The sequence below is a fragment of the Photinus pyralis genome, unplaced genomic scaffold (assembly GCF_008802855.1).
Source record: "Photinus pyralis isolate 1611_PpyrPB1 unplaced genomic scaffold, Ppyr1.3 Ppyr1.4_LG3b, whole genome shotgun sequence".
In the NCBI taxonomy this organism is placed as follows: Eukaryota; Metazoa; Arthropoda; class Insecta; order Coleoptera; family Lampyridae; genus Photinus; species Photinus pyralis.
The window spans coordinates 9330978-9353038 of NW_022170510.1; the positions used below are offsets into that span (position 1 = coordinate 9330978).

The 22061-nt window shown below is 38.5% G+C and overlaps 3 protein-coding genes and 1 long non-coding RNA gene across 7 annotated transcripts; 1 reads left to right on the top strand and 3 right to left on the bottom strand.

The window, feature by feature from the left end:
- Window positions 1-4062: 4062 nt before the first annotated feature.
- LOC116167469 lies at window positions 4063-4914 on the bottom strand. The gene is made up of 2 exons (XR_004144538.1): window positions 4804-4914; window positions 4063-4744 (listed from the first exon to the last, which is right to left on the bottom strand). It is a non-coding gene; the product is annotated as an uncharacterized LOC116167469 (long non-coding RNA).
- Window positions 4915-12417: 7503 nt separating this feature from the next.
- On the top strand, window positions 12418-13056 carry LOC116166525. The gene is made up of 3 exons (XM_031481498.1): window positions 12418-12754; window positions 12821-12922; window positions 12986-13056. The coding sequence occupies exons 1-3, from the start codon at window positions 12540-12542 to the stop codon at window positions 12993-12995; spliced, it is 327 nt and encodes a 108-aa protein (XP_031337358.1). The 5' UTR covers window positions 12418-12539; the 3' UTR covers window positions 12996-13056.
- A 1721-nt stretch (window positions 13057-14777) lies between these two features.
- LOC116167335 lies at window positions 14778-20764 on the bottom strand. 4 transcript variants are annotated; one of them, XR_004144506.1, is made up of 8 exons: window positions 19694-20764; window positions 19574-19635; window positions 19452-19517; window positions 19333-19392; window positions 19208-19276; window positions 18981-19151; window positions 15332-18925; window positions 14778-15262 (listed from the first exon to the last, which is right to left on the bottom strand). XR_004144506.1 is itself a non-coding variant. In XM_031482675.1 (7 exons), the coding sequence occupies exons 3-7, from the start codon at window positions 19467-19469 to the stop codon at window positions 17984-17986; spliced, it is 1260 nt and encodes a 419-aa protein (XP_031338535.1). In that variant the 5' UTR covers window positions 19470-19517; window positions 19574-19635; window positions 19694-20764; the 3' UTR covers window positions 14778-17983. The 4 variants fall into 4 exon arrangements, 2 of the variants coding, with proteins under 2 accessions (XP_031338535.1, XP_031338536.1); XR_004144507.1 differs by having other exon boundaries at window positions 14778-15270; XM_031482675.1 differs by having other exon boundaries at window positions 14778-18925.
- Window positions 17221-17691, bottom strand: LOC116167084 (probable DNA polymerase). Its single transcript, XM_031482323.1, has one exon. The coding sequence runs from the start codon at window positions 17689-17691 to the stop codon at window positions 17221-17223; it is 471 nt and encodes a 156-aa protein (XP_031338183.1).
- Window positions 20765-22061: the final 1297 nt, after the last annotated feature.

A 22061-nucleotide genomic window follows, 5' to 3' on the forward strand; every position in this document is an offset into this window, starting at 1 on the left:
ACCAGTTTGACCAATATAACCAGCTGGGCAATCTCGACAAACCAATTTATAAACCCCTGATCTAGATAAGGGAGGTATAGGATCTTTAGTTTTCACCAAATTAGACTTGAGATTACTCTTGACTGAGAAGGATATGGAGATGTTGAGGGAACGGAAAAGACGAGCAATGATATCAGAGATCGGGCCTATGTAAGGTAAGGAATAATAAATGGAAGGGGAATCAGGGACCTGAGAAAGGGAAGTGCACCTCGAGAGGTTCAAGGAGACAAACAAAAATTTTATTTTGTTTTCTTGAGGGTATACCCGAGATGCACTCAAGTTTATTGCAATATAGCAATCTAAAATGGACTTTGGGAATGTTAATTTCTTTTCAGATATCCAAATTTATGAGGATGAGAGCCCTCCTTTTGATGTATCTACTGCAGAAAAGATTCAAGGGGTTGTTACCATAAGATATTATCTAAGTACCAATAAAGCTAAAGTTAGGAGTAAAGTATTCAATGTGACATATTATAATGTGATCTTGGCCAACAAATCAGGAGCAATAAGTAAAAAGAAGTGTAAAGAGATAGCAGATTGGTATAACACCAGGCAATCCATCGGTATACATATCTCTCCTGTGGTGTATCAATTTTTAGTTGACACAGGTTATATAATAGACAGGTCACACCAATTCAGGGCAACTGAAGTGGGACACCATGATGATAGATGCCCGCATTTGGCTATTAATCAAACAGATTTAGATGTTTATATAATAAAAAATATAACTAAGATACCCTATGTCTCTACAATGGAAGCACCTTCAAAAGAAAAACAGAATAAAATATTGAGTTTATACTTAAACTGTTATTTGAGATGCTTGCCTAGTAAGGACTTAGAAAATATGCAGGAGGATCTGATTGACCTAGAAGACAAGGAGGTGATAAAGTTATTTGCCCCTGAACAACGTGATATAGACAAGCTTAAGACAAAAACAATCAAAATACCAGATTTTGTATTGTTAGGATTTTTTGCTATATGCTCTATTGTCAAAAAGTCAAACACAGACGTATCAACTAATACGATGACAGCTGACAATATGAGACAATGGATCAAACTCCGAAGATCCGCGTTTGAAGTTAAATGTGGGTTCAAGTCTGACATAACTTCTGATATGGCCTATGACCTGGCTTACGTAGCGAAATATTTGGATGACAGCCTCGAGTTACGAAAAATACTATATAAGCCATTGTTATTAGAGAATACTGTGACTGGGAGATCATATTGGAAAAGCTTGCAATCATATTCAAAGATGATACTTTCCGAGACAGGGATGAGCTCTTTTATGAGAACATATGATTTTGCAATAGCATGTGAAACGTTTGTTCATACAAAATTGCAAATAGTTTTAGACTCTGAAAAAATTGAGAAAGCATACAATGAGCTGACCGACGAGTGTAAGCTAATTGGTATTCCCTTTGAATATAATTACATATTAAGGGGTCAGGATTCCAGACTAGAAATTAATAACTTCCAAGATTTAGCCTATGCAGCTATCTACAAAACAAAAGTAGATAATCCTGGGTCGTCATGGGACAATTTCAATATAAAGATTCAGACTACTAAGGTCTCTAAGTCAGAGATCCAAAGGCTTTGCAATATAAAACTAGCATTCCATGACCAAGTAGGCAGCACTATTGATCCTTATATTGTATATTACCTCAAAAGTAGGAACAAAAAACCAGAAGCTGAACCCATACATATAATGGCTCCTCAAGCTGCAAATGTAAAGGGGATGATGTAACGATTGCAATTGTTCAAATTAGTAAATCATATGTGGTTAATAGTAAAGGGTAAATATTTAGGAAAAAAAAAAAAAAAACCTCTCGAGGTGCACTTCCCTTTCTCAGGTCCCTGATTCCCCTTCCATTTATTATTCCTTACCTTACATAGGCCCGATCTCTGATATCATTGCTCGTCTTTTCCGTCCCCTCAACATTTCCATATCCTTCTCAGTCAAGAGTAATCTCAAGTCTAATTTGGTGAAAACTAAAGATCCTATACCTCCCTTATCTAAATCAGGGGTTTATAAATTGGTTTGTCGAGATTGCCCAGCTGGTTATATTGGTCAAACTGGTCGCTCATTCAAAACCCGGTTTTCCGAACACGTTTCCGCTATCAAAAACAATAACCTCAAATTCGATCACCCTAACCAAGGTTCTTCCTTTGCCCACCACATCCTGAGTTCTGGTCATTCGTTTTCGAAGGAGGATTTTGAAATTCTTCATGTTTGTAATAAAAGCCTCAAACTAGACTTACTAGAAATGAAAGAAATTTACCATCACTACAGAGAGAATCCTCAACACTCCTTGAACGAAATTTTAAATCTAAACAAGCATTTGTTATTCTTGACTAATTAACCCCTACCCCTTTACGCTTGTCAACGTGGTGTTTCTCCCCCCCCCCCTTTTTTCCCCTTTTTCTGCCTTCAGCAGATTGGGGGGTTTTCAACTTGAGGGCACATTAATCTTTCCGCGAGTCCCGACATCTGCCATCAGCAGGCACAGGGTAGTTTGGCCCATAAATTTTAGTACAATTAAATAACAATAGCCTAATGCAAGCTATGTTGCATTCTTTCACCTTTCTTCTCACTTCGTCCCGTTACCTAATCCGGCCCTGTTTAACCTTGTTGTTTTTAAATTTCCCGCTTTTTATTTCCTTCTTTAACCTTTCCCTTTTCGTTACCTTTCGAGTTAAGTCGTTGACTATATTTGTACAAGATGGCTGCGTCCATTTTCTAATGGCATGAATTAATTAATCGTCGTTGTATCATGACTATGTTAATTTTGTTCCACTTTTCTATGTCCTAACACCAACTGTTTTATATTGGATAAATTTTTTCCTGTAAGTATTAATTATGTTCAACTAGTGGTTAACACATGTTCTTTCCAGCATACTGATAAAAAAATGTAACTTCTGTACTTTCAATTTCCTATTTGCTGTTGTTGATGTTTTAAATTTTAAGGTATGTATAGTTCAAGATTGTTACTCGTTATTAGTTACAATTTTCCTACAGCTTGAAAATGACTTAGGTCGAAACTATAGTCGCTATGTGATTTTATTCACAATTTTTAATAAAGAAGTATGGGGAAGGTTTAGTGTGTTAAATTCCTATTCAACTGTAACTGTAACCCCGTTTTGAGCTTTACCACCATGGATTCCCACCAAGACTATTTATTGCCTTAAAGAGGTACGAATCATGTCCACTTCTGGTACGGAATAGATTCCTCTTTTATTTAACGGGACAGGAGGATTAATAGTGGACATTATATCAATTTCACTATATTCTAAAATATCGTCTCTTTCCGGCCACTTCCAATTTTTTCCGCTCATGGCCGTTGTTTTTACAGTTGCTCCTTTTTCATTTTTTTTATTATTAAACCAGGAAACAGTTCCTGCTCATATGTAACGATAACGTATAACGCGCAAGCTGCAAAATGCTAGGCGCTACAAAATACCATGTGCTTTAATAAAAAAAAAACACACGCCGCTGACCGGCCAGCTAGCTCTGTTGACCAAATAGTAAACAGCGGAGAGAGCAAGACAAATACACAGGGTAGTGGGTGACAGAATTAATACATTTGGTAATGGCTCATCATATATCATCGATTCCAAATAAATCTTCACTATTTACTTTTGTGGCTTCTTGTAAATTTCCTGGGCGCCACCTAATTCCAATATAAGTTTCGCTTACACTATCGGAACTAGGAAAGGTAGCTTTAGCTTTAAAATAGGCAACTAATGACCCACAAATAAAAAGTTTTATTCGGTGCACTGCACCATGAAATAAATTCAAAATTGCACAACTTAGATTCCCCACTGGGAATTCATAATCTTATTTAAGGTAAGCAGCAACTCAAAATATGAATCCTCCCAAAGTTAACAAAAGAAGAGGTTTACATAAAATTTCCCATAAAATGTTGAATAAAATACACCAGAATCTCTGGAGTTAACACACAAATATCGTTACAGTGGCAAAATAATGAATTAAATTGAAAATAGATACCTTAATTTATAGCTTAAGTGGGCAATGAAATTATTCGGTTCTTACGAGCTCGTTCGTACCTTACATAAATTGTTATCACTCCATAACGAGAGTAATCTTTTGACTAGCTAAAATATTGTACCCCAAAAATGTCAAGCTTACCAATTAACAGTAATAATCTTGGCTCTATGCAGGCCAATTATCAATTGATCACCACCGAGGTGGGTCAAATGCAAACACACAAATTTACAAAAAGGTTTAACAATGCTACATCACCGTACGATCAATATTTAGGTCTTCTTTTCCACAGGTCCTGGTATATGGTTGCACGTTGAATGACAAATGCTGCTGTAAGTGTTACACAAAGTGTCGGAAGTAAGGTAGCGGCTTCAAGATATGTACGACTCGGCCATTAAGTTATTTCAATGGTTTGATGCTAGATCGTACACACTGCACTCCAGTACTTAGTCGATTTACTTTCCTATGCCCCCTTATCCGCAACACAATGTGGTCTATAGTTTCGTTTCACAGGTAAACAGTCGGATCGTAGTTCTTGACCCCAATACGTGAACTCTAAAATAATAAACTAATGGGTGGTACGTTTTTACACAAGAATAAATGCGAACCTCTATATGGAGAGAGTCAACGGAAAATAAAAGAGCTTCGTGAACGTACGAAAGTGAATGGAAGTTATCCTACGATCGTTGTCAGAATGGTCCCCTAAAATAGAAATAACGGTAGTGTGGATTCGAACACACAGAGAACTTACAAATGCTTACGTTCCTTTAGAAGAACTCCTTTCGGATTAAATGGTTACCATGCCCAAAAAGAAATGGCAGGTACAATGATGGTTCACTTGTTTTTAAAGATGCTTTCGCCAAATTGTTGAAAACAAAATGAACAGGAACTAAATTAGCACTTAAATCAGGATGAACCGCACGACCGTTCTCTTCGGGTTAGCAAGTAAAACACGCTGAATTTTTCCATTTCCGGCCCCAATGAAACAACGAAGTTTTGCTCCAACCAATAACGCGGTCAATCGAAGCTTACAATACCATATATGGTTACGGTATCAAATTACATAGGTTATCTAAAGCGGAAATTGGCTTTTAGACCAATAATAGAAATATAAAACATTAAAACGGGCAGGTACGGAAATAAACGAATGTGAAGGTGACTACCACAGAATAGAAAAGTTATAAACAGGGTGATTGAAATGGAAATACGAACAAAATGTTGATATCATAATAAAACTGTTACAAACGTAACAACCCTCGTCATATTTGCGATTTCCCTCACTTTTGTTGAGGGTCTTGGAAGCATTTCCTTTTCTCTTCACAGTTCTTTCCGCTTTAGCCGTCTCTTTCCTTTTCTTCTCAGCATCAATTCTTCTTTGATATTCAATGAACTCTTCATGAGTTTCTGAACTACCACTACATTCGGCTTTAAATTTTCTCCATAGAAAAAAGACTCATCATTGATTTTACCAGTCCATGATTCTTTTGACATGCGGAATTCCATAAGGGTATATGGATCAATCCTTTTCTCTAATTCTAACAAAATACTTGGTGATTTTCTTGAAGTTTCAGTATGAATTTCATTGTCACGTGCGGAAACTGTGGAAGTCTCTTTTGAATGTTGACGTCCAACTTGATCTATTAATTTGGGAAAGTCAAAATAGTCAAGTGAAAATGGATACAAGCCACAAATTCTAAATCCATTTTGAATTGTATTCCCTGGTAGAACTTCTAATATACAGATCTCCATTTACGAAGAAAAATCCTCACGCTTTAATTTTTGACCGTTATTACTTAATCTCCACTTCTGCACTTGATTTTTCCATGCTACCTTTACTGGCCGAAAAACTGCAACATCCAAAGGTTGAAGGCGATGAGTTGAATTGGGCAATAAAGCTGTCAAAATGATTCCTCTAGCTTTTCAAAACTCTGATAGATGCAGAGTCAAATGAGAAGAATGGCCAAGAATAAAACTACTGGCATTGGTATCTCGAATTTCATTAGCCATGGATGAAATACGTTGGTTATGTACTAATAAAAGTTCTCCCCCGTCATCAACCCTTTTGTAGGACATTAAGACTAAAGGAGGTTGCCTATTCCCATCCGCAGATACCGTAACCAACACAGTCAAGCACTCCTTTTCGTCATTTTGAATCCTCGTGTAGATTTTTGTTGAACCCTTTCTAACAACGACTTGTTTTTCGTTCGGTGCCAAAAAGAACGCGCTTTCGTCACAGTTAAAAATACTTTGTGGATCTTTGAGAACATCGCCGAAGTTATTTTCTTGGAAGTAGTTTTTCACCCGATCGAGCCAGTTACGTGTGGCTTGTTCTGTTATGCCGGCACGACGTTGCGTTAGATTTTGCGATATACGGGTAGTTCCATATGTCTAGATAAGAAGCCTTCATACCTATGCCGACCCGGCATTCCATTTTTAAATGTATTGGGTCGACCGAGACTAGTCACTAACTTTGCTACACTTTCCATTAGTTGAGCTTTTGTTACTGGAAAGCCCACCCTCCCAAGGTACAAGATCCATTCCACTAAACTTTGTTCTCCTCCCGAGGAGAGAACTGTGGGAGCCCCAGGTCTTGCCCCTTCTTTATACTTGTTCTTCATTTTATCTATTAACGTTGTTTTGGGTATGTGAAACTGAGCAGATGCTCTTCTAATACTCATTCCCTCCTTTTTACTAGTCAATGCGTTGAGCAATGCCTCATTAGTTTTCTTGTTGTTGTTCCATGGTTTGTCTATGCACAAAAATAAGTTATGGTAGTTTTTTGAAATTTTTTATTAAATTAAAAAAATCCGAAATATGGTTGGTATGATCTATACGATAAAAATCATGCATTGCACGAATATCGACCATGTGGACAGGGTTCGATACACGAACAGAATTATTGTTCATAAATACCGACCACACTTCAAATGCAAATTATAGAAAACTGGGTTTATTAGATTAATATCTACAGGCAATTTATTCTCCCTCAATATAATATTGTATACACTAGGTAAGTAGTTGTTCTGTCTAATTAGATTAGAAATAAATGAATATGTAAGTGCTGTGTAATGCAAGTTAGTTCATTGAAATGAGCACGAGCACATTTAGTTTAACTTATGTTAGCCAACACATCGATCCTGTTATTAAAAAGGGTGGTCGGAATTACATTTTTGTGTTGATATATGTCAAACAATTTTAAATTGTTCTGCCAATAGATAATTTATGGCTAATATAAAAATTAGGAGAGTATTTATGACTAACCCAATATTCTCCATTTGCGGTTTTGGGCAAATACTCACCTAATATTGTAAAAAACACAATTCAAAATAGCACACTTTACAGTGACAAGCATGCCAACTTCTGCAAATAATTGTACGCTTTCCCACAAAAATACCTATGTTGATAAGTGCAGGGTGAATCATCAATAAGTTGTATAAAAGTGCTTAAATTAATATTTTACAACTTGTTTTCCTTTTTTAAATAGGAAACGAAAAAATGCGTCCGGGTAGCATTTAGGTAGAACGTACCACGTATTAACCATTCGGCAAAAATTGGCCGTTCTGATTGGACCACGGCGAAACGCGGTACGTTTTTCCAAGTTGGGTCCTAACGCGGTACGGTTTGTCACCGCTTTGGTGATGGCGGCAACGAGGTACATTTTAACTAGATGGGTTCGGAAGTAGGTATAGGTACATTTTGCAATCTTGCGTTGTTGATGCAGTGTGCATTTATCGTTTTGTTTTCGTGTTTTTAAACGAGAATAATAATATGGAAAGAGATGTACTAAATTTATTGCCACAAGAATTAACCTACAAAATTGAAGATAATATAAACGGTGAATTTACTCTTTATTCTAATCTTGACAGTGAAGAAATGGATGAAGCATTTTTCGCAACTAAGTTCAACGCCGTGGATTGTACGACTTACAAAATCATAATCAAATAAAATTTTACTTATGTAATCAAAATCTAAAATATCTTAACCTAATTATTCATGTTTTTTTTTTAATTTGCTGGCGAATGTGATTAGTTTGTGCTATATAGAGCCGTTGATTGTATTCTATATTTTCATCAGTGTTGCCAGATCAGTGACACAGTTAAGCTTGATCTAGAAACTGGTTAAAGTAGGTAAAGAGTAGGTGGAGCAGGTTCGGACATGGGGCACCTCCGGACAATTCAAATTTACCACCTTAAAGTACTATGACACTTGCCATATTGACAATGCAATATGTTTAAACACTAGTAGTTCTGTAGTACGTAAATGTTTGGCGACTTCGATCACTCAGGAATTATTTATTTGAGAAAATTCAAAAATAGAGTTGTTCTTATAAATTTCAATAGAGCTATCGTAACCTTTGTCGGCTTGAGAACACCAGTGAGGTAAGTTTTATCCCATTTACTGTAGATAATAATATGTTTAGCGATACATAACCTCATAAAACGGCATATAATTATATCTCTCAATTTGTGTTTAACTATGAATCATCTTATTTTGTTATTGATATCTCATTATCTTGTTTAGTATACTATCATCACGCTGTTTGCCTTCTCTTCATTGTACTTTAGCATTAGAAATTTAGTTACTTAATTATTTCTTAATTTGTTTATCGATAAGAGGTATATAAAATGCATCACAGCTTAGCAAAGTCAGAGATTATTCATATTGGCTTCGGTTAGTGAGTATTCTCGTGTATGGTAGAATTATTTTACAATAAATAATTATCAACTAAAACGTAATTATACAGGGTGATTCCTATAGTACCTGCCACCGTTTGGGAGCGTGTAGGTGGTGCGTAGGCGAGTATTTTGATATAGGACACTTGGGGTCGGAAATCTAAAATAAGGGTGCCAGAGCCAAATTTACCTTCTGGAATTTCGCGCCTGTAGGTAGGCAACCCAACCGGCCGGCTGTGCACACGGATTGGCAAATGGTAACGCACGAGCTGCACGACGAGCGTACGCTGAGCGGTATCCAAACCGTCAGTTACCCTGCAGACAGGTCTTTCAAGTAGTTCACTTCCGACTGTGCGAGACAGGGCAATTGCAGGTAAGCTGACGGAGGCTTAACTTTACACACAGATTCGTGATGCACATCGATACTTGGGTCATTTAAGCACCCAGTTCGAAAAGTTTGTTTGTTTACACCGACCTCCTCCTATTTCGCAGCCCACTAGCGCCCGTGATCGCGATCGCCCGTTGGTAAATGCCTTAGAGGAGGATGTGTTGGAAAGTTTCGAGGCAAACCCGCGTACTAGCACTCGACTTGTAGCAGATCAGGTGGGTTGTAGTCAACACACAGTGTGGAACATCGCCAACAACAACAACTTACACCCTATAAGTTTAAGAAAGTGCAAGAGTTACGGCCGGGTGACCATGAAAGGAGGCTGGAATTCTGCAACTTAGTCGTCCAGGAGGAAGAAGCTAATCCGAACTTTCTGAGGAGCGTGCTAGTTACTGACGAGAAAGGATTCTCAAGAGAGGGGACCTTTAATCCTCGTTACAGCCACTACTGGGCGGAGCACAATCCTCATGAAACGTTTACGCGAGGATACCAGGACAAGTTTTCTTTAAACGTTTGGGCTGGCATCCTGGAGGACAACCTACTGGGGCCTTACATCCTCCCTCCGCGTCTAAATGCCCATAATTACCTGATTTTCCTGCGCGAGGTGCTACCAGAACTTTTAATGGATGTTCCAGTGAACTTGTACTGGGACCGCTGGTTCCAGCACGATGGGTGCCCTGCTCACTACGGGCGGCAGGTGAGGGAACACTTGGACCAAACCTATCCGGACAGATGGATCGGCCGTGGAGGTGCGGTGGAGTGGCCTGCCCGCTCGCCCGACATCACCCCATTAGATTTTTACTTGTGAGGTGTGATGGAAGCGCACGTCTACGAGACTCCCGTCGAATCCGAAGAGGACTTAATTGCGCGCGTCGTCATGGCCGGAGAGGCTGTTCGCCAGGACATAGGAGTTTTCACGCGAGTTCGAGGGGAGTGGTTGGCTAGATGTAGGAAGTGCATTGAGAACAACGGTGGCCACGTTGAACACTTGTAAACGTTATTGCTTTTGACTGTCGTTTTCCCTCCTTTCCTCCCATGTCGCTTCCTCGCGCTAACTCGCTCTGCATCGCTCCGCGCGAAACGTCGGTCGGTTGGGTTGCCTACATACAGGCGTGAAATTCCAGAAGATAAATTTGGTTCTGGCGCCCTTATTTTGGATTTCCGACCCCAAGTGTCCTATATGAAAAGACTTCCCCTAGGCACCCCCTATACACTCCCAAACGGTGGCAGGTACTATAGGAATCACCCTGTATATAAACCATGTGCGAATTTTTATTTTATCATCTATGGATTTTTGTAACATGGGGCACTTCCGGACAAATCTAGTGGGATAGCTTCGGACTGTCCGAATGTGCCCCATGTTACATATTATGAAGTGATACTCTTAAAGTTGCTCTGTCCGATTCTCTGGACGAGTTTCAAGACAATGACGATGAGCTCATGCTATTGGATGATGACGTAATCCATAGTAATGATTATTTGCTTGTCAAATTTCCGACCAACAAAAGGACACTTCATTACATCGGCAGAGTGGAAGCTTGCAATAATGATGACTCTTACACCTTGAATTTTTTGAGAAAGTATAAAAACGGATTCCGCTTTCCGGACTTGCAAGATATTTCGACTGTTTCCAGAGAAGATATAGTTTCGAAAATACCTAATCCCGAGGCAGCACCAGGCACTTTCAGGATGTGTTCGCTCTTCAAAATCCATGTCTATTTTGATGGTTATATTATAACGTTCAATAAACTTTTTCTGATATATAACCTTTTATTTCTCTTAAAAATTAATAAGTTCTGAATTTTATTAGACTTGTCCGAATATACCCCACTAATGCATCTTTTTGGAAAAACTGTAACTGAACGAAAACCACTGCAGTTTTTCGCTTGAGATAATGCCAAAATGTTAGAAATAGACTAAGGTGTGCATGGCAGCTGAATAAGTTTCAAAATGTTATCTTATCTCTGAAATATTAATGTTTGAAAAAACTTGTCCGAACCTGCCCCACCCTACCCTACTACAACAATTTAAACGGAGGTGGTTTGGTTATCTATTTTTGCGTGGTAAAGGTAACTTCTCAGCATCGATAAAAAAATGTTTTTAGTTCTAGAAATCACAGTTCGTTTAAAAAAACCAAGTCAATCTAAGAATCTCAATTGCGAAGCTTCAATTTCAATCATCGTTAAACGAACGACTAAGGACACAAAAAAGACACACTCAAATAAACGTATATATATATATATATATAGTGTGGTGGTACACGCGCCGATCACGCGTAACTTCGGCAGGTACACGTGTCGATCACATGCCAACGCCATCGAGCACACGCGATCAACCCATTCACCGTCGCCGTCAACGACCCAAGACGTTTCGTCGTACGCGACCGGCATCGGAAACAACTCGTGCTCCGCCTTTTCGGCGACGATTAATACCTTTGTATATATTATCTGTATTCTAATTCATGTAAAATAAATAGTTAAGACCACCAATAAAGAACACGCACTCAACCACCAAAATAGCATTTGAATTAAAAAGTAAAAAAAGCTTACCTTGTGAAATCAAAATGGAAAATGGCAGTTTACTGTTATTCCTAATAAATTCTAATAAATAACCTACAGTCTTTGGTTTTTTAAATCAAAACAGTTAAGACAAGCGCAGTAATGCAAAAAAAATCAATTGATGTGATGATAATCCGTCTGACACCTAGTTAGGCAATACGTACCTTGTTTCGTCGCGGTCCAATCAGAGCGGCCAAATTTGGTCGTATAGCTAATACGTGGTACGTTCTGCCTAAATGCGTCCGGGTAGTTATATAGAGGAGTTTGTTAGCGCGGGGCCTACAAAATTTGTAGTACACCCTATAACTATAATTTAATTATAGTTATAGGGTGTACCCGTAACCGTATGCAAAGTTAAAGGTATAACTTTGAATTTCAAAAATTCTTCTGTAATAAATTTCGATCTGATGCGCGATATGGTTCTTAATAACGATAAGGGGTCAGTATATGTTTATAATGACCGAAAAAGTGTTAGAGGTAATCACTATAATGGGATTAGCAGAGCAGAGTCCAAAAAATATAGAATAAGCTGTTCCAAACGACGAAGAGTAGAAAATTTCGAAACTTTTGGATAGGTATAATGAAAATTTGTAAAAAAAACAAGAGCATTTTATAGTAGACAAAACTCCTTTGAAATATTTATTTATATCATTTTTAAGGTTACCTACCTTAAAAATGATATAGGTAATTGTGTAAGAAAGTGTAAATTAGCAGGTACTTAAAAAAAAATTAGTACGTTAAAGTGCGTTACATAATTAGATTTTTTTTGTCTAATGACGAGCTTCACTACTATTACTAATACAATACCGAAATTCAATAAGTATTCCCACATGTCAATGTTTTCATAAAATAAAATTTTATTAACACTGTAAGAACAGATGATAAGTCATTCAAATTTTCGCTATAATCGTTATTCTACAATTGCACGTGTCCAGAAACAATGGCATTCAACTTCCGTTTCCAATACCGTCATACGTCGTCATGTAAATGCAAAAAACGAGATTATTACATTTAATTTGATTTTTTTAAGAAGTGACAGCGATACTGAAGGAGATGATGACTTTCAACCGCTGCCATATGTGAACTTCGACACGTAAGTACCAAAACTATATTGTAAGATGTTATTTTTATCATGTAATTGGTCTTTTTTTATTTTAAGGAGTGACAGCGAGGCTGAAGGGGATTCCGAGGCAGTGAACAACAACAACAACGTTCCGCCGCCGCCGACCTCGTCCCCTATACCGCGAGAGTATCTCTACAAGTAAGCTCCAAAAATTGTTAATTATTTTGGTTGCTTTTTTATTTTTTTTTTAATTTTAAGTAGTGACTGGTGACGAGACTGGGGCCTTGATGGATCGAGATGATGATGATTTGCCTAGAGTTACAGATCCTGACGACTTCTATACTGTAATATATAGAGGAATAGAAGAAGAAGAATTTTATTATTAGTATAGAAATGTAATCGTATAAAAACCAGCATAATATAAATACTTAATATCTCATCGTTTTGAATTAAACACGTTGTAAAAATATCTACAAAATCGGACATTATTATATTGTAAGCTCTAACTAAAGTAAAGGAACATTAAACAGTGAAGACCACACACGTCCGAATGATAATCTTGAAGTACGTTGTTGTTATAACGAAAGTTTACAGAATTTGCTTTCATAAATCTCACATGATCGTGTTTTCGTCGATATCGTCGTCGTCGTTGTTGGTTCCTCTGTTTCTATCCTTCCGCAACTAATCTGCAAATTCACATCGTTGAAGATTAAAAAAGCAAAACCCCTAATCCTACCAGAACTCAAGTTAACTCCGAATAATAAATTCAAACTTTTGGTAACACCAAATATTAGTAAAATCGATATGGCCGGAATTTACGAATTAAAGAACCTTGCCAACCAATTATCGCCTGTGCCACTCGACTATCCGGAATACCACCCAAATCCTTTATTTTGGACCATCGTGGGTCTTGGTATCATGTGTACCGGAGTTATCGCAATAAAGCCTCGTTTTCATTAGTAGCGTTAGCAGTAGAGTAATCTGGGCAAGTACTAACTATACTTCAAACTCTACCAATGAAAACGTAATTGGGCGAGTAGAGTACTAGATTTTAGTAGAGTAGAGTTAGATCGCACGGTGGTAAAGTAACTCGCCGACTTGCCTTCTCCCACTACCGATTTCTCTCTCCTCTACCGTCACTCTACTAATGAAAATAGTCTTGGTATTAGTGGAGCGTGTACTGAAGAATCGCCGGTTTATTCTTTATTGTTTAATGTGGTGCATTTTGAAAATGAAGTGGTCCGAATCCGAGACTATAAAATTAGTTGAGTTATATGGCGAGTACGAATGCCTATGGAATATTACTAGTGTCGATTATTAAAATAAGCATAAAAGAGAAGCAGTGTAAGTAGAAGACCGACACTTCGCCCCTCCACTTTTTTTTAATTCGCGGGGTCAATCAAGGTTAATTAAATTGATTGGTGGGGTTCGCCCACGTGGGCGGGGTTATTTCTGGGAAATTTGATTAATTTCTTGGAATTTGGTCTTAATTAATTAAAATTGGTACGATTTTGGTCTTTATTGGCATTTGATTTGATTGATGACGTCATCAATTAATTTAATTCGCGGTTTGATTGCTCTAATTAATTTAATCCGAGGGTGGATTAATTTAATTCGCGGATCGATTAATTTAATTCGCGACTTAATCAATTTAATTAGCGGTTTGATTAATTTAATTCGCGGATCGATTAATTTAATTCGCGGCTTAATCAATTTAATTAGCGGTTTGATTAATTTAATTCGCGGTTCGATTAATTTAATTCGCGGTTTGATTGATCTAATTAATTATCGATTAATTTAATTCGCGGTTCGATTAATTTAATTCGCGGTTTGATTGATCTAATTAATTTATCGATTAATTTAAATTGATCGTATAATCAAGAATTACACACATGTGTAATTACATTTTAATTACTCTAATCAAAATAAAATGGCTGAAAAACAAAATGGCGGATGGCGGGAAATTTGAATTTTTTTTGTATCTCTTTCTTACACATTGCGTCTATCTTTCTCACTTCAGTATTCTGAAATAGAAGGGAGAAATAAACAAAGCACGTTTTAATGATGTTTATTATAATACTGAAATAAATGAACAAGAATAATTACAATCACCAAACAAAAATTACAATTTAAAAAATACTATCGTACCACCTTCTAAGTTGATCGTTGCGACGTTGAATATTTTCGTAATCGCTTATCAGTTGATTAGCGGTATTAATAAAAGCTTCAAGCATATCCAGGGCGTGAGTTGCTAACCTAGGAAAGTCGTTATCGGGATCTAGCGGGCTGTCAGTAAACCATTCGATTAATATCTGTATTGCTTCGATTCGCGTGATGATACTGTTGTAAAGGACAATCCTGTCAGCGTTCAGGTATGCTACCGTTAGTCTAAGGTCCCGGGCATCATTCCCAAACATTACTTGCTCTTCCTGTAGCGACCTAATCCTGTTAGCAAGCACGAGTGGTAAGGTTTCTCGTTTTACTTCGGCATTGATGATTCTTCTTATAGTTAAATCTTGCAATGTCGGTACACTGTATCTAAAAAACTAGATATTTACATAACAAAATAAAAACTATACCTTATACCCATAAGGTAATGTATCGTACCCCTGTTCTAAACGACGACGTTTCGTGTAATGTACACGATACGTTTTCTTTTCAGGTTTTGAAATGACCTCGAAAGTACATGTCCGTGCAATTCGGCGATCCGTCTCCACAAACGTTTCAGGGGTATTGTTCAAAACGTGATCTTTAATTGTGTCAAAGTTCACTATTGCACTATTTTTATAGTTTAAATTTAGTCCTTTAACTTTACACATCGTCACTTCACGGTTATCACCGAGAACAAACACATTGTACGCATAGTTTTTAGGGCCGCCACTCACAAATTCTACTATACGGCTCCCCGGACCGTAGCACTCTATTTCGTCCGTCATATCACCCAGGAAGTTTCCGGTCGGAGGTGACCATTCTCCTGACTGTTCGGTAAAGATGACGGAGTCTGTGTCAAAATATAGTACACGTTGGTCAAGCCGTTCCAAATACTCGTATAGTACTAGGCGAGCGTTAGCGGTTGTGTAGGCCGCCAGCACGACGCTGCTAGTCTTCAAAGGTTCCACGGCTTCTTCAGTCAGGGCCGAATTGACGAAGATGACTTCGTCGTTGACAGGTATGATGGAGGTTACTTCGATTGAAGGATTCGTCAACATATTGAAGAAATCGTGCGCTTTGGACACGATAGCTGTCTTGGTGAGGTTATCCCTCTGGCCAAATTTCCCCCAGAATGAATTTAAGAACAGTTTGGTGATATACTGTAAACCTGCGTTGTCACCGATTTTTGTAGGGTCTAACCTAATTCCCTCACGTTCCAAGTACTCGAGCACGAATTAGTCTTTTGTCCTTTCCTCAGTGCACCATGATGGCCATCCGCTGCATTCTTGTTTCAGCGGAAGGAAATTGTCCACGTACCCGGCGAATAATCCACCGCTCTTACGTGCCCTGTCGTATTGAGTCATGGTGTACTCCCATACCTCATGAATCTCCTGCACCACGTACCCTAGGGATGTGGCTTTGCGTAGCTCATCAGCAATTTATGTCCCCGTAAATTGTCTATCCTCTACAGAGTGATTGCAGACCTCCTGTTGCATGGTCTCACAGCATGTGCGACACAAAGGGAACATAAGGCGCTGATGACATCGATACGGTAGTACAGGATAGTATAGATTCTGCGGAGGAAGTATGGTGCACTTTACAAGTCCTTCGGCAGTGTTTAGGTTGACAATTCCAAGTTCTTCAGTCGTAACGAGCACCCATGAATGCACAACAGGGTACTTACCGTACTTGTTCACGTAGGGGTATAGTGAACAGACGTCAAGGTACCTTATGGCTTCTTTCTCCTCGGCTTTGTGATAAAGTTTGACAGCATTGGTCCTGCCCTCAAAGAAACCATTGCGTGGATTTAGAGGCTCGTTTTTCATAATGTTGTTACCTTCCAACAAAGTAGCAATTTCCGGGTTGCTCGTGAGAAATGTGCGGAATGCACATTCCCACATCTCTACAAGTTGGTATCCGGCTGCTCGTATACGGGATGAAGTGGCTAAGGTCTTCTCGCGGCGCATGAACATACTGTCTTCCTTGTTACCATTCAAAGGAGCCGTTTGATCTGGGTAACATTCTTCACAGCCGTGGTAGTAACAACCATGAAATTGAAAAACAGTGTTGGTTGCTGGTGAGAATCCATCTACGAGAAGTCCTTCTTGGAGACGAACTTCCCGAGAATTTCCGATATGTTTGAGATCAGGCGCATATTGGGCTTTCAACAGCAACCATTTGATGGCTACTTTACTTTGTTTGTCACCACAGCGATAGCCACCAGGGGGGATAAGACCTATGGTGTTTTCTTGAAGGAAATTCCGACGAAAGACAAGACTGCACGCAGAGGCAATCGTACAGCACTCTCGGAACGGATCCACCATATTCTCCTTCACAAAGTTTGCTCAAAATGCTATGCAAGCACGTCGCAAGATGTTGACGTCTTGGGTGCAGTACGTCACAATTTCACGTTTGAAATCGAAGATGACGTCCCTGGCGATTTCTGCGTCGTACCATTGCATAAATTCCTTACGATTTTTCGGAGACATTTCATTGGCTCCGTAGAAATCTATTGCAGGTAGGGCTCCGACGTAGTCTTGGTTAGCAATCGTGTTAAAGAAATGTGGGAAATATCCTTTGGAGCCTTCAAAATTGAATGTCTTTGGCAACGCACTTAAAGGGACGGGTAAAAAGTTCAAGCTATCGATGAAACGGACGTTGTTGTTGCACGCTAGCGACGTAATCTTAGTACCCGTTGCGATAATTTGAGGGTTCCATGCCGAAGGGTTCTTCATAATCTCCCTTAGGATGAATATGCTGTCGTAACCCTTACTATTGTGGGCTATGGCAACAACTTCACGATTTTTTCGGGCCATATTAGCAATGTAGTTTAAAAGTTCGGTAACGGGGGATGTTTGAAATATATGTTGTCGGGGACCCCAATTTACACACGGAGTATTGATGCTTGTATCATTATTTATACACTGACGGCACATATGCTGCACTTCACACAAATTTGGCACGTGCAGAAAAGTGGCTGGGCGGTTTTCATACGCGTCGTCCTGTCGGCACTCGAAGTCATAGAATGCAAATACGAAGTCTTTCTGTAACTTCTTATTGTTCGGTGAGTTCTTTGACATGTAACACAAATGTCTTCTTATAGGACGATCAGCTTGGCACGTAATGCATTTTTTTGAATCCGCACTTGTGAGCTTTCGTACCCTTCCAAATGGAAGCTAAGCAGCTACGGCATCTTTTAAGACTGTCGCACAATCCCTGATCCTTGTGCAGTTGAAAACACTCTTGTCCCCGGAAATCGTGATTACAGTTATCACACTTGACTTCAGCGTTGACTTTGCTGCACGGCGGATTGTTGTGACAGCAAGGGCAAATATACTTGCAGTCCTTATGTTCCCGACGACCATTCATTCGCATACGACACAGCTCACAAAAGTACCCACACGTGAACGCAGACGTCAAACTTGTGATGACGTTATAGTGTTCCTGTTCAAAGAGGAGGTTAAGCACTTTACGTTGTGGAGACCGTGGCCCCTCAAAGTACCCCGTTTTTCCCATCCTGTGGTTGTACACTACGATGGTGTAATCCTGAAACTGACGTATGTGATCGATCGTTCCTCCATTGCTCAAGTCGACACTGGCAGCAGCGCACAATTCCAGGGCTTTCTGCCGCTGAAGGGGGTGACCGGACTCGAACAATCTTAAATTAGCTGCTTTGGTCTTGAATGCTATGACCGTCACCAGGGCACGGGCAAGGCACAACGTATCGTGATTCTTTATTGAAATGATACCACGTTTCTTAAGGCAGAACTCTTTAAAACTGCATCCTGTCATCCATTGTCGTCCTCGCCCAGCGGGTAGAGTAATCAGGCTTACGTCTATACGGAGAGCGTCGCTGCTGAAGAAGGATCGGTTACTCTGCAGAACTTTCTCCATCATCTTTATCATAACTTCTGGCGACAGCTGATCAACGCGGCGGAAGGAGAAAGCGAGTGGTTTGTCAGGAAACTCATCATTGGACATGAGCATCCCGATTCGGTCATCCGCAGCACGGCCCTTAGTTATGTACTCAATTAATTCAGTTAAGGATTTCTGTAACAAAAATTTCAGTTGTACATATATCCATAAAATATTAGCGAATGCGTACCTTGAGCCATTCTAATGCTAATTCATTGTCTGTGACTTCATTAAATTTAATCGTTATCCGCTTAGCCGAAAGGTTAAATTTTTTTACCACAGTTTCCCCTTCGGAGAGTACCTGGTAACGGGTAGTGGTACCGCAGCCCGTAAGAAGAGTGTTTTCCGTAGATGTTTGGGGCTATAACAAAAACGGAAATTAAAATTTGTAGGCAAATGATTAAATCCTAAACTTACATTATTTACACACGGAGCAGCACGCTTTCGTTTAGGCATCGCTCCTGAAGTCGAAGGTTGCGCTGGATTCTGAAATGATGATTCAAATTAAAAATACACAACGTTAGAAATTAAAGTAAACTTACATTGACAGTAAGATCTATCGGCTGCGATTGTTCCTTCGCAAAATGAGGTTGCGGAATTGCCTTTTGCCCAAATAAATTTCAGTTAGGAAACATCAACTTAAGAAATAAGATGTACTCACATTTACAGTAAGGTCCATCGCTTGCGACTGTGTTTTAACAGTAAACGCAGGTTGTTGTGGAGGATTCTACAAAGAAATTTACAATTAAGACATGCACAATTTTAAATTAAAAGTAAACTTACACTGACAGTAAGTTCGAGGGGTGCGACGGTGGGTTGACTGCCGCACGAACCTGATGAGCATTCTACGAAGAAAATTTGTTTCTAGAACACGTAAAAGTCCTACAAATATTAAAAACTTACCATAATTTGTCCAAGAAGTCGAGTTTGAATTGCGCCAGCCGCTTCACGAAGGCGCCTAAAGCGCACAATATCATCGGCGTCGGGTGTAACTTCCCCGGAAGTAACCATCCTAAGCATGTAATAATATGCCTGCACCATATCATCTTCTGAGAGAAGGCCACTCTCGAACACACGGCACAACAACTTAAAATGGGTAGCCATTGCACAAATTCAACAAAAACACAAACAACGTAAAAACACGAAAAAGCACGCACGTACAGAGTAAGAACGCAAGTAATTTTCTCCCTTGAACATCTCTGATTTTATACAAGCATGTACAGTCCCATCAAAAGTAGTCTATCGTTCTCACAAAATCTCTGATGACGCATCGCAACAACTATGACTCATAGGGCTTAAACCGATTTTCTGCGCAAGTATGACTCATAATCACCTGCAAAATGATGACTCATTGTCAGCTGCACAACGGTGACTCATCGTTCTATTGTTATAGTGTAGACATGATGTCGTCGCTGTCAATCAGTTTCTTTTGTTTTCGTGATGACTCACAAAAATGCAGGTGCATCAATATGACTCATCTTTTCAAATTAATTCGCGATATTATAATGACGTATTAGATTTACAGTTACGCGGGATTTATAAAGCTTCTGCATAAAACCATCTTAAGGCGTATGGTAATACCCCGAGAAAAGATAAAAAAGAAGAAACAGATACTAATTCAGAACGGAGGTGCACTCTTACCCTTTGTGTTAGGTCCGTCTTTTTCAATAATCATGGAACACGCAAAGAAAATGTTACTCGTACCGCAGGAATTTATGCAACGAATTAAAGCGAATGAAACTAGGAAGGAAGATGTTTTATCACAGATTGATGACGAAATGTCACACGTATTAAATTCTACACATTCTCCATATGAAAAGTGGCAACAGTATTCTCAAGTTTTACAGAAATATTTACATTTTGCGGAACAAATGCGAAAACCTGTAAGCATAGCAATTGAATCGAGGCCTACAGGAATATCACAAGATGAAATAAATGCGTCAATGCCGCAAACTTTTAAGAAGAAGGCCGAAAGTTTTCTACGAATACTCAACGCTTCGGGCGATATTTTATGGGACAATAGAGGAATTGTATAGTCAATTACTAGCTCCCCTAATTATTTTAGAGCAAAAGTCTAAATACGTTTTCTTTAGAGAAAAAAATACTGCATCTGTTTATACTATTACTTATAATTTTCCGTTTTTCAAAACCGTAGAAATCGACAAAATAAAAAGGTTCATTTTACAATAAATCAAATATGCCTTTGAATTACCTAAAAAAACGGCGATCACGTTTCATTATTTGCCTTTGACGTATATTAAATTTATACTTGTTTATAAATTAGTTAAAGAACTGCAAGTGCAATAACGTTCAAAATGTCCGTCAAAACCATCAGGAAAACGACAATACATTCAACGTTTTGGTTGCAGTAGCGGAAAATCCGAATATAAGTTTAAGAACAAATCTTCTTCAAATCCGTTTTTTTTCTTCGATTATGTAGGAGGTACTCTGATTCCGGAAAATGATAAACAAATAGTATCTGATGCAGATGCAGCATACATTCTCTAAAAAAACATTACCCTAAGATGCCTTTTATTGCGTCGGTTAGTAGTTAGTTGAAACAGAATTAAATATGAAAATCGTTCGACGTCAAACAACCATAATAAATTTAGATGCGATGCGCTTGTAGTTTGTTAAAAGGTTCCAAAGCATCACTGATTTATAAAAATGTAATTTTTTATTTTGTCGATTTATACGGTTTTGAAAAATGGAAAATTATAACTAAAAGTATGAACAGATGCAGTATTTTTTCTCTAAAAAAATATATTTAGACTTTTGCTCTAAAATAATTAGGGGAGCTAGTAATTGACTATAAAGAAATTACCATTGAAATCCCTATGCTGCGTTGCGCTAGGCACCACCCTGTATAGAGCCGTTGATTGTATTGTTCTATATTTTCATCAGTGTTGCCAGATCAGTTACACAGTTGAGCTTGATCTAGAAACTGGTTAAAGTAGGTAAAGATATACTACAACAATTTAAACGGAGGTGGTTTGGTTATCTATTTTTGCGTGGTAAAGGTAACTTCTCAGCATCGCTAAAAAAGTGTTTTTAGTTCTAGAAATCACAGTTCGTTAAAAAAAGTAAAACCAAGTCAAGGAAAAAAATCTAAGAATCTCAATTGCGAAGCTTCAATTTCAATCATCGTTAAACGAACGACTAAGGACACAAAACAAGACACACTCATATAAAGGTATATATAGCATTTTAATTAAAAAGTAAAAAAAGCTTACCTTGTGAAATCAAAATGGAAAATGGCAGTTTAATCTTA